The 12,565-nt window shown below is 42.9% G+C and overlaps 1 protein-coding gene across 2 annotated transcripts in view; it reads right to left on the bottom strand.

The window, feature by feature from the left end:
* Positions 1–1,060: 1,060 nt before the first annotated feature.
* The window catches only part of LOC122401743 (receptor-type guanylate cyclase gcy-4-like), a 34,344-nt gene continuing 22,839 nt past the window's right edge, over positions 1,061–12,565 (bottom strand). For both annotated transcript variants that reach the window (XM_043404078.1, XM_043404079.1), the window contains exons 2-12: positions 9,526–9,631; positions 9,154–9,394; positions 8,560–9,069; positions 6,951–7,863; positions 6,744–6,857; positions 6,251–6,646; positions 5,839–6,185; positions 5,249–5,764; positions 5,053–5,165; positions 4,757–4,964; positions 1,061–4,685 (exon numbers count right to left, since the gene is read on the bottom strand). In XM_043404078.1, coding sequence (XP_043260013.1) covers positions 4,121–4,685; positions 4,757–4,964; positions 5,053–5,165; positions 5,249–5,764; positions 5,839–6,185; positions 6,251–6,646; positions 6,744–6,857; positions 6,951–7,863; positions 8,560–9,069; positions 9,154–9,394; positions 9,526–9,619 — 4,017 coding nt within the window. In that variant the 5' untranslated portion in view covers positions 9,620–9,631 and the 3' untranslated portion in view covers positions 1,061–4,120. The remainder of the gene's footprint in view (positions 4,686–4,756; positions 4,965–5,052; positions 5,166–5,248; positions 5,765–5,838; positions 6,186–6,250; positions 6,647–6,743; positions 6,858–6,950; positions 7,864–8,559; positions 9,070–9,153; positions 9,395–9,525; positions 9,632–12,565) is intronic.

Below are 12,565 nucleotides of genomic sequence, written 5' to 3'. Positions count from 1 at the left end.
AATTTCGCGTATAAGCGCGTACAAGAAATCATCAACTAATCGAAAGAATTTTGAAAAGTTACATGAACGGAACGTATTTTCTTATCGCGTCAATCATCTAAATTGTTGTAATAAGTATAACAATTCGAATGCAACTTCCTTTTCCTTTTTTCTAGATTTGAAAACTACTGCTATAGAATTAAACTGGAATAAGATCGCAACACTATTGGCGGCAAGAATTAAAACTATGTGAACCAAGAATTAATTATTGACAAAGTATTACAGATACAGAAGAGATATATTCGCAGATGAAATTTGTAATGTGCTGAATGTTCTATGGATCTTTCTGTCTCGCTGCTCGAGTATTTAATTTATAGTATTCCTACCATATTCGCGTCGTACGCAACGTTATCGATTCGAAACGAAAGAAGACTTCAGCGCTCAAGCGTTAGAAATAGGAACTAAATACAGCAAGAATAATTACATTTCAAACGAAGTATAGAATAGATTGAGGATTCGAAACAGTTTTCTAATCGTTTTGCGAGATCCTAGGACCCAATTATCGCTTTAGTGTCACGTGCAACTTGACAGATTAAATCACGAGACAGACCGTAACGCCACACACGGTGGGAATTAGAACTAATGAACAGAACCGCGATTTTCGAATATTCGTACGCAAACGAGGAGACATTACATCCAACGCGTCTTTTCGGGAGTATGTATAGTCGCCAAAAATGATTGTAATTGACCTCCGCAGCCAAAAATAATTATTTCAGAATGATTTGAAATTTTTTAATTTTGTCGAAAAATTGGTCCATCTACTTTTCATAAAAACTCATTTTTGACATTCTACGAAAATGTTGTTTAACAATTTTTTGGTAGTATCCATGAGTTCTACTTCATAAATAAATTTCGTAAGCGTAAAGAAAGTTCCGATATTCGTCTAAAAGGTGTTACCATCATTGTCTTCCACAGATTAAGTATTTAGGGAAATTCTGTTATTAAAAAAACAAATGGATAGAATAAACAGAGTTTATGAGGGATATTATTTTAGGTTCGTTGAGGAACTCGCAAGGAGTGTTGAGAAACCATTTCTTTCGTGTAATTTAATTGAAGAAAGCATAATAAATATGTTATCAAGGAATAACAGTATCTGTACAGAACAGCGTGTAACATTATTAAATCGGTCTCATCCATAACGAATATAAAATTACATCTGTACAATTCGAGAATAAATAACGTCGCTATATTTTGTTACAGTAAAGTTTCACGTGTTTAAAGATATTAGGAAGGATTGTACTGTAGCGGTGGTGCAATGCTATACGAATACGATTTACAATTATACCGTCTTGAACGAATCGTAAAGGAAATAAAGTTCTCAGACGGTCGTTCAAGCAATCGTTATTATCTATATAACTATTCCCAGCGTAGAAAAAAAAGGAAAAGGATTTTTACTACTATAAGTACTACGATAAGCGTCTCGCTGATCGATGCAGTGTAACATGTAAAATATGGTCGATTTCAGTTTCCCTTACCATCTTCGACAGGTAAGAAAATAATATGAACGGACGATTCGCGATTTCGTAGCGATTTGGTCGAATGAACGCGAAACAATCACGACCTGGAATTAACGTGAAAATTAAAAATACTTTCTGTCGGTTGCCTCCTTACAGGTAAATTAATTGTGCTCCACAGTCATCTCGTGTAACAAGACGAGTTGATTTAAAGATAACAGTTTAATTAAATAATCTGCCCTATAAGAAACACAGGATGTCTAAATTTTAACTGGCCAAGCATTAAAAATATACTCGAGCAAGTATAAAATATTTTCGCTAGAATTGTACATGAAGATCGTACCAACATATACGTTCGCCATAAATATGAAAAAAAAAAGATTGTCTTTTTGGTACAATGTACGTCGTAATGGAACACAAAAGTGATTGTTGGCCAGCGTAATTAAAATTCAGACAATCTGTGAACGCGCGAGCGGACTAGAGTTACCAATAAATTGTTGTAGCTCTCGAAGCGCTTGGCATATTTTTCTGAAAATTTCCTACGATTAGGTACGCATTTTCAACCACAATCTCTAACTTGAACGTTCCAACACTTTTTTTTTATATTTTATACCTATGTAACATTGTATAGACATTAGCATACACGAATAAAGATTTTAATTAGAATAATATGAACAAGATACGTTCAACGATCGTTCTATCAGGACATCGTAGCGGAATTTGAGCTCGCCTGGAAATTGATTGGCCACTCTAATACGCGTTTATTAATATATATTTTGTCGACAGTTTATTTGTACAAGACGTAGAATGTTATTGCACTTAAACAACGCCTCTCTCGCCGCGAGTTATGTTGCATCGCCATAAATGAAAATAAATTGCTTCCGAGGGACGAACCACGCGACGAGGGAGACTCAATACATATAAATATTTTACGAAAACGGGTTTTCGATCGAAGTTTCGTTCTATTAAGTTAATAAATAGCCGCTAGGTGTGATCACATATAATAGTAACCGTTTTGTTGCATTGATCATAATTCTAGCGAGGATCGAGTTTTATCGAAACTAGCGAGCAACTATAGTCGGATCAATTGGCCGTTCTAGGTCATTGACTTTCTCATTGCTCTATTTGTCGTTACCTCTCCTATTGCGTTTAAGAAACAATTGTCTTTGTTTCGACTAAAAAGTGCAGTTACCCTGTATTTGCGTAGCATTACTGCGTTACTGTACAGAAGACTTGACGAAATATTTGGAAATGGAAGTGTTTCGCGACAAGTAAAGCCCCTTGGATTTCGCCTAAACGTTCGCGAGGTGTACTCTCGAGGACTTAAATGTTCACATAAAATACGCTCCTAATAAATGTCATGGTTACGTAAACTTCGATGCTCGATTATTCCCTTGTTTATAATATTGCTCTGTTCCTTGTTTCGTGTTCCCTTAAAATGCGCAACATTCTCGAAACGTAGCGATTGTCTGGAAATAGCATTGCGCGTGTTCATTTGTTTCGAGAATCGATATTAAAACAGGAAAAGAGTTATTTACCAAATTTTGCACGAAATTATAAGCATTCCTCAGTCATTTTCCTGTCGAGTACTGTTAAATACAAAGTACCACTCATTATTTGTTTTCGATACGAACACAGACATTTCTACAGTAAGAAACAAAATGCTTCATTTTCTATGTATTTAGTCTTTGTCGATTATTTATAACTTTACAGACTCAAAGAATTTTCGCTCTTTGAAGTCAACAGAAATTTCCTGTGTAGTCGATCGATTCGAAGCTTATTCCCCCCTCTCCCAAAGAAATTTCTATCGTTATTACGTAAAAACATCCAAAACTTAATTTCCCTACGTGTATCAGTCTCAAAAGTACATCGAGCGAAAATGAACAAAAAATCAGTTCTTCCATTTTCAACTTTTCTAAGGAAAATCGCTCCGGTGTTCTGCTTACTTGCAACAGATACTATTTCGTTCACTTCGATGGCGCCTATAATATTATCCTAGGTTTATTTATCGTTCGGTAAATCGGCAGGATATTAATCTCCTCGTGGATAAACGGTTCAACTGTACCGGGAGTAAACAACAAACTTATCACGACATTCGCAGGCGAATCTAAGTGCCTGAAGCAGGGACCGATAAGACTATATTTTTAAACCTTACCCTTGCACGATTTCAAATTCCTCTATAATTCGCTTACTAATACTTTAATTATTATTTATTTGTACGTGTGCATAGTCGAAAACATTTATAAAATCTAACGTATGATAAATATATTTGAGATTTCATAAATCTTGGATGCCCCCGCGCCGTGCCAATGAGTATCGGCTAACAGGGCTTAGGTTCAACCATAAAAACCGTCATAAATAATTGCTGCACGCCCCGTACAACGCGATTCTTTGCTTCGCGAGCGAGGCTAGGTAAGTGTCTCCGATTCCAATCAAGGAATATACTTTCAGAGCTTTGTCTATCTATGTTTTGTCTCTCTCTGCATCCATCGACTTGTGAAATTACTGACCAACTAAACGCTGGTTTTCCTATACGAGCTCTTGGCATATTTTCCAAATATGCCGTCGGCGCGCCAACGAAAATGCATCATCGATTTCTGCCTCGAAATCCTGTGCTGCCTATGCTGTCAAAGAATCGAGACGTCCTCCGAATTTCTATTCCTCGCCAACGCGACGCCTTTTTTCTCCTCCATCTGAATGGACCCAGAGTTCTGGCCCCTCGTAAAATACTCCGACGTCATTCCTGGCTGAACGTTTACGTACCTGTGCGCTTTTTCCTCGTTTCCTTCGAAATTCTGAGAACCGCCGATCAGCCCCGAAGACGATTCGTCGGTGTTCAGCAACAGGGGCCTGGAACTCTCAATGTCGCACACTATATCACCCAACAACGACTCCTCTACCTGTTTATCGTCCTGGCTGTTTATATCGAGCAGAGGAGGATTCGGGATCTCCAAGGGACTCGACATCGAGGATGTGGTCTGACGCGGCGTCGGCCAGGAAAGGGAGAACTTTCTGATGTTCTCCGTGAGTTGCATCTCGATCTGACCAGTGTGCTCTATTTGCACGCTAGCCAAAGGAACGTCTAGGCAGGGTGATAGGATTCGAGGATTGGTCGCTAGGAAGTCCACGATCTCCGGAGCGGTTGGTCTCTTCGTATGGTCCGTTCTCCAGCAAGAGTAGATCATATTTTCTCTGCGAAACGTGAGAAAATTTGAGCGCTTCTCTATCGAGAATGGAACACAGAGTCCTCTTGATTTACTTACAATTGTAGTTTCACGCCTTTAGGAACGACCAGCGATTTTCCAGATTGCACGTAAGTCAACACCTCATTGTTGCTCATCCCTTGGAAAGGAAAACTACCGAACGTGATAATCTCGTAAAGTAGAACACCGTAGGACCAGACATCCGAGGCTGGCGTGAATATTCCGAGACCCAAGGATTCTGGCGCCATCCATCTTACTGGCAACATTCCTGAAACGAAGATTTTGTTATCGCTGATAACTAATCTATAGTAAGAACTCCATTGGCAGCTAAATTTAATGCAGCTTCGATTCTATACCTTTTCGATTAAACTTGTAATAATCATTTTCGTACATTGGCCTCGTCATACCGAAGTCCCCGAGTTTCACTACGCGTTGCGCGTTCACCAAACAGTTTCGAGAGGCAACATCTCTGAAGACAAAAAAAAGATAACTCGACAACAACGTCAAAAGAGAAACTGCGGAAACGTGGAAACAGTTTCTCACGATACTTGCCTATGAACATACTTCATTTGCGCTAAGTAGCTCAGCGCCCTGGCGACGTCCAGAGCCATCGCGGTTAATTTTTTGCTAGAAATCTCGTCCGAATCTTCGTAACTGTGATCGTTCACGAGATGCCTTCTCCCAAGAAGGTACGTTTTTAAATCCCCGTAAAGCATGAATTCCATCACCGTCAGCACAGGCTCGCCCTTTATGCACACCCCCAGCAGTCTGATGATGTTCTTGTGGTCGAACCTCTTCATCACTTCCACCTCGCTGAGGAAGTCCAATTTCTCGTCGATGGTGCTTCCCGCCTTCAAGGTTTTCACAGCAACGGCCAGCCAACCTTTATCGGGGAAGGACGCCTCGCCACCGTAAACTGTCCCAAACGCACCCTCGCCAAGCTTCCGATTTATCACCACCCTGTCGCGGGGTATTTCCCATTTGTCCAAGTCGGAGGTGTCGCTCTGTATGAAGTCCAAGCCTAGGGACTTTATATACTTCTCGTGAAGCTTCACTTTCTCTTCGTACCTAACGAAAAGGAATAGAAAAATCATTCGAAACGTCGACGTTCGATCGATGAAGCATCGAATCGGGTGGCTTACTTTCTCTTGATAATGATGAAACCTATGACGAGTACCACACCGAGGAAGCCGATGCCAAGAAAATTGACTATGATGAAGGCTATTTCGCAAGACACGTTCAAGAAATCAGCGAAGCCTGCGATCATGCATCGTTGGGGTGGTTCCGAGCCGTCATCTGGCATGGCTTGCGACAACCACACGAAAGCGGAAACGTTCAAGTCCAATCTACCGCCCACCACTTCGTGTTTCGTTTCCGAGATGTTGGGATAAAAGTTACCGATCAATCGAGTTTCATTGTCGATGTACTGAAGAACGTTTACCACCGAGTACCTAGAAGGTCCACCTAGGAACTTGATCCTTCCCGACACCTGAAACAATCGATCGAACCTCCAATGTTTTTTAATGGATCTTTAACGCCTTGTTTTTTACATACCCCATAAAAATCAGTCTCGCCAATGATGTCCGACAAGCGGTTGATGGTCTGGTCGTTGTGGAGATTGTAAACGTAACTCTGGTTCTCCTTCAGGAGTCGATCCGTCGCATAAGCGTAGGTCCACATGGCGTCGTACGCAAAACCAGCGTAATTCGAGGGTGGCTGCCTGTGATTTCTACAGATCTCTTCGTAACGATCGCGCCAGTGGCGTACCGTTATTCCCTCCTGCATGATGTCGTCGTCCGGGGCAAAATACGCGTGAGACAGACCGAGATAGCCGTTTATAGACTTGCTCATCTCCAGGGTGGAGCAAGGCACCTTTTCGCCTTCTTTATTATAGTGATCGGTGTCGTACCATTGCGGTCGAAGCCAGAGAGGCAGGAACCACACGTAACCCTTTAAATTCCATAAATAAATTTGCAATCGTGAGCCAGTAAATTAATAATTATGAGAGATACAGGTATTACGAGCTGAGATATTATAATATTTTCACCTGTACAGCCGTCATTTCCAGTCTATACGCCTCGCACATCACTTGCCGGGCTACTTGGTCGTAAACGTCAGCAATTATGATTTTCGCCTTCTTCTGTTTCAGATCTTGCAAGTACTGCAAGCAAATTCGTTTTATATCAGTTCCATTGCATTTAATCCCTTGCGAAGAAGATGCGTCCGAAAAAGACGTTTACGGTCGAAACGTTACCTTGGTCATCATGTCCGCCGTTCGTTCCTTCGGGAACTTGGCGTTCGCGACGAACACGATCCCATTATCCCTGAGCATGCCCTGCATGTACGATATGTACTCCGTGTACTTCTGACCGTCCTCCGTCAGGGACGCCACGCGCCGCCAGCCCAATTTCTTCAGCAGCTGCAGATAAACGTGCTTGTACTGATTGTTCTCGCCGATGGTTCTGAAGAAGTACGGATATTTCTCCCGATTGTTGAAGCTGGAGCCCTCCGCGCTGTAACTGATCACCACCGTCTTGTAGTGCTTCGAGATGTCGATCAACGGCTCGACGGTTTCCGAGCAAGCTGGCCCCAAAACGCCGATCAGCTTATGGTAATGATGCTCATAGATGAAGTCGATGAAAGACTTCATCACCATGTCCGACTTGCACTGGCCGTCGTTGGCCAGCAACGTGAGATTGTAGTTTGGTAGCAAGGTGTTGTTCACGTTGATCGCCTCCATCGCCATAGCCGCGGATACCATGATCGATTTGCCAGAGTAGAATGACGCGCTCATAGGGAATATACCGCCCACGATGAGGGTATTCTTGTCTGACTTTTCTAGCATCCAATTCTTCAGGGCGTAGTTCAGGTTATCCTTGAGCCAGCCACAGGCTATCTCTTCCTCGTCGACCGTCTCGGAGAGCTTATTGTAACGTCCTATCAGATCCTCGTACATGACGTCGGTGAACGACGCGCGTTTGATCGCTTCGAACGCCATGTTCGCGATCGACTCTAGCTTCGCCCAGACCAGCTTGGTCAGCCTGTTCGACTCGTAGTTGCAACCAGATTCCATCAGTTTTGCGGTGCATCGCAGGAAATCGATCGTCACGAAGTCCCTCTCGTTCGGTATCACGCTGCTAGGCGTCCAGTGCATGATCACCAGGGACCTGGCAACATACAAGCGGACGCGACTTGTTGTTCGGATCGAAATAAAAAGGTGACGCGTACGTTTGTCTGTTAGACACGAAAAAAACACGATCCCGCCAAGCCCGCGAAGACGACTCGATAATAAAAGAGCAATAACTTGTGAAATATTTAACGACGCAGAATGTTTTCGCGACGGCGTGTTTGCGTTTCGCGGGATACGTTTATCCAGCCACGTAATTATTCCCAACGAAACGCAGACAAAATAACGAAAGAGCAAACGCTGGACGAAGGACGAAAGTGTCGATGACGTTCAAAGGGACTTTGGAGCTGCGCGAGGAAAATTGCTTTCCGCGTAGCCAATTTCTTAATCTAACGAGCACGACTAACCGGAGCTTTGCGCGAAGACGCGAACAAATATTTGTCGCGGTTTTCAAGGTTGAATTTACGCATTTGGAACGGCGAAGGATTCACCTTCGCTCCGAAACTCTGGCTGAATTTTTCGGCGCTTCTTCGATACGTTGACGAGAAAAAGTACTAACTTGCTAATAAATAATTCATTTTCCTGCTATCATAGATAAACTCACCAGCGAAGACTTTAACAAATGTAGGATCTAATGCACAAAAGATAAGCAACCTGTTCCACGGTATTTCGTAATTTTACATAAGAATCCTTCGTTCGAGCCGCAACATTCATGTATTGAAAGGTATTCTGGTACCTGTTATCGGCTATTGTCGTCGCGTTGTTCACGGCCTGCATATATTCCCTGGTCAAAGTATCCGTTAGATGTTTCAGATGGGGCCCGACCCAGGCCACCTTCACGTAGAGTTTCATCTGCTCGATGTCGGGTACCAAGAAATCAGTGACGTCGGGATAACTAGTCAATAACAGAGCGCAAGGTTCCCCGTTCTGACACCGTTCTGGAACGTACATTCCCTGCCGACACTCCTTCTTTTCGCAATAGTAGGCCCCGGTATTCGAATCCATGGTGAACCTCTGGATCATCGACAACGTGGTCTCGTCCACTCCGAAACGAGCCGCTGACTCTAACCTGGTGAAGGTTACCCAACTGTCGTCCAGCCTCGATAACGCTCTCGGAACGAACCAACCGAAGTGACCTGGCGGACCAACCGATCCGCATTCCTTCACGTAGTTCATGATTAGCAGAGGCATCGTGTCCATCTGGGGCGGTATCCAAACCTCCATGTTCACCATCGGCTGAGTAACTCTGCGCAACGTAACCGTCGATCAGTACACGTTGTGTTTCGAACAAATAAAAATTGAACTATTCGATCGAAGATAAAATGTTTACGTTTGGTTGCTCGAGTGCATCAGGACTGCGTACGTCGCGTTGTTCAGCCTCTTGAAAACGTCGCCCGGAATGAATTTATCATCCTTCTCTATAAGAGCGACACCCGAGTACCCGAGCACCTCTGTCAAGAAAATCTTCATGATCATCGATGTCAGCCTTTGAGTCACTCTGCGGGAGACCTCGAAGTTAATGTTCAACACTTTACCGTCCATGGCTACCTCTCTTCTCTTTGGGTTAATTTCTGTCAAAGAGAAAGAAATCGATTTGTAGGTATTTCTTAGGCATACGAAGCGCGACAAGAGTCTGTATTCTCTTGTCATGCTTCGAACGTTTAGAAAAACCAATTAAGTTGTTGTAACGACGATGATTTACCTTCGTACATAGTTAGACAACGACTAGGTACTACGGCTCTGGCGACAGCCAACAGGACCAACAGGCCCAATATAGATCCAACCCTTAACATCATGATTTTCTTATCCTGCAAAAAACGAAATCGTACCGTTGAAGAACACAATTTGCTACACTTTGATCATCCTTTATACGGAGCGAACAATTCGATACTCCGACATACTGTTAGCTAGTTTTTGATAAGAATTATCTTGACTCGGTGTAACGGCGTCATCTGGTACGAAAGCAGAATCGTGTGCCGCCTCGGAATTACCATCACAATGCCTGATCGCTTCCGGGGTTGCGAAAGAAGAGATCTCCCTGTCACGCAAGTGGACGAAATCCGCGCGTAGAGAATACCTTTGTCATTCAATGAACACCGATTTAGAATCCTGAGGCTCGCGAGCAAGCCTCTAGGTCTCGGTGGTTACGATCCGAGCTGACAATGCACGCGCGCCTGTATAAATAGCAACAATGTGCCGCGAAGATAATCCCGCTGTTGAACTGCCGTTGGTAAATTTAACGTCGAAACGAAGAGAAACGCGATCTAGGGAGGGAGAGAACGAGATGAGAGAACCAAAGCAGAGGACTGACGCGATAAGTATCAACGACACTCGAACGGTACAAAGTATCGATACGGTGTTGTTGCTATCGGTGTGTTTCGTTCAGGTGGGGCGTGTGACGGTGTTTGGAGGGGAAGGAACGGTGGATGCCTGCGCGCCTCGACGTTTGTTTACAACGACGAACAGGAGAGCACGAGAGTCACGACGACGAAGGTGACGAGAAGCAACGATCACCACGTGCTATTATTAGCCATGAGCGGAGGCATCGCGAACGACGTCGGGCGCTTTGACTTTTCAACCCATGCACGAACGTGGGCGAATGAACTGCGCCGTTTCTGTACCTGGTCACGCGTCCCAACCGACTCCCGGAGTTACTTTTATTTTCGATCGAACCGCTCTTCGGCCGTTCCGGTAACTGGGACAAACGCGCGTATTCCCATGAACGAGATCATGACTAACACGATCGTTCGGAGAACGGAATCTAGCGCGTATCCAGCTGCACGGAACAATGTCGTTCCAGGAAGCAACCGGTTTGATGTTGTTCTCCGGAGACGCTGGAGCTTTTATCGATGACCGAACCGGTGCTTTCGACCCTTCGAACGATCCCAAACACATCGCGCGAACCGATGTTAAACGATCGACGTTTTCCAAATCTGGAACACAGTTTTCCGGTTCGTCTTGGACAGCGTCTTCCTCGTGACCTTGTTTCACGTAGCTACAAATGGGTGTGTAGGTTCTTTCATAGTTGTTAAGAGAAACTTTTAGGTAAAGAGAAAACTAAACACGTTTTAGACATGGACACAAATGACCAAGTAAGAAATGTCGATAAGAACGACTTCAATAGTTATTATTATATGATAGAACACAGTAGATACACAAAAGAAAGGTTGGTATTTGGATAATGATGGCTCAGGATTTATAGAATTAAATGAATGCAAGGACTGTATTTAGCACGAGACTGATGTTTTGCTGTGCTTGGGTAAATCGAAGAGAATTTCAGTGAAGGTGTCTGACCCACACTGATCGAATCCACTCGCTTAACTTCCACGTGCCCCTGGGATCCTGAGCCCGACTTGATCGGGGCAACCTCATTGCACGGATGCTAAGGGGGTCTTTAAACCAAATGAAAGTACTAAAAGAGTTGTAAACATACTCTTTCTATCCGAGAAGTGAGAATGGGGAGAACCTAGGGAACAAGAATGACTAATAAAGTAAAATTTAGCAACTTGTTTTTATATTTCATTGAAACGCGATAATAACACATTTTGCAAATTTTTATCACAGTTGCAGATACGGAACACGGTAAACAGAGATATGCAAGTTTTTCACGTGGAAGTATTGTTAGCGCCAATTGTGTTACATATGAAAACATGAATTCGACGGGCGCCAGATGACTGATACCACACAATTATTCCGTCAACAAAATAACAAGCAGGTGTTCAACTACAATGCTTAAGCATAGAGAAGCAGCCTTCTTTGAACAACGATAAACATTCTAACCGTACAACAAATCACATGAAACCTATTGTATGTAATAGAATGAAACAAAATAAATTTTAATATTACAAATTTTATTCGTTATTTGTGAGGTCTCGGATCGAGACTTTTGAACGAAATGTGTAAACTGAGGGAAGGGTCGAGTCCCTGGAGCCCCCCACCCTTTCATTTATACCAACCCTGTTTTTGTGGATTGTTAATGCAATGTCCTCGAGCGTCGACAAAATCGCATATCTCCCGCGAGAGAATTAGTCGCAGCTGGTTTAAGCGTTTGACATGCTATCGTAGTACGGTAAACTTGAAAACACGGATGACGCTGGTTATTCCACTTTGTGCGTCATTCGCCGCCACTATCGTCCAGATAATCGAATCGTTTACACGCGCTGAACAATCGTTGTGCACTTCTTGAAGTAGATGAATTAATTTATTTAAAATGCTTCGGACTCGTGCGAGATACACGTGTTATTTTTTGTCGAAGATCGTTCGATTCCATACCTAGTTGTATCGGTATAATTAAATTCGATCGTTCTAGTTTACCGTCTCTACAAAGGAAACGTCACACGGACGGTTGAGCTTCAAGAACACCCTTTAAAGTCACGACATACCCAATTTATCGATAGCCGTTGAAGTCATTGATCTCCAATAAACAAAGTAATGTATATAAAAGAATGTTAAATTTAATAACAAAGCTTCCACTACAGATACTGTTCGCGATATTCTATTTTATAGATCGACTTTCTATTAATATATTCTACACGGGAGAACGATTATTTTTACTATCGTCATTATCGTACACATCTGCGGCGCGGTACGTATTTAACTCGAGGTTAACGATATTAAATCTTTTTATCCGATGCGTTCCAGTTTCAATTACCTATACATATTTATAGACGGCAGGGTACTAATCAATACAAGCGACGAGCATCAATTTTATCTCGCTTTCAGGAATTAATCGACGATGCGTG

The sequence above is a fragment of the Colletes gigas genome, unplaced genomic scaffold, assembly GCF_013123115.1.
Source record: "Colletes gigas isolate AHSC1104 unplaced genomic scaffold, ASM1312311v1 Colletes_gigas_Sc00027, whole genome shotgun sequence".
Classification (NCBI taxonomy): domain Eukaryota; kingdom Metazoa; phylum Arthropoda; class Insecta; order Hymenoptera; family Colletidae; genus Colletes; species Colletes gigas.
This window is presented reverse-complemented; position numbering and strand designations above follow the sequence as displayed.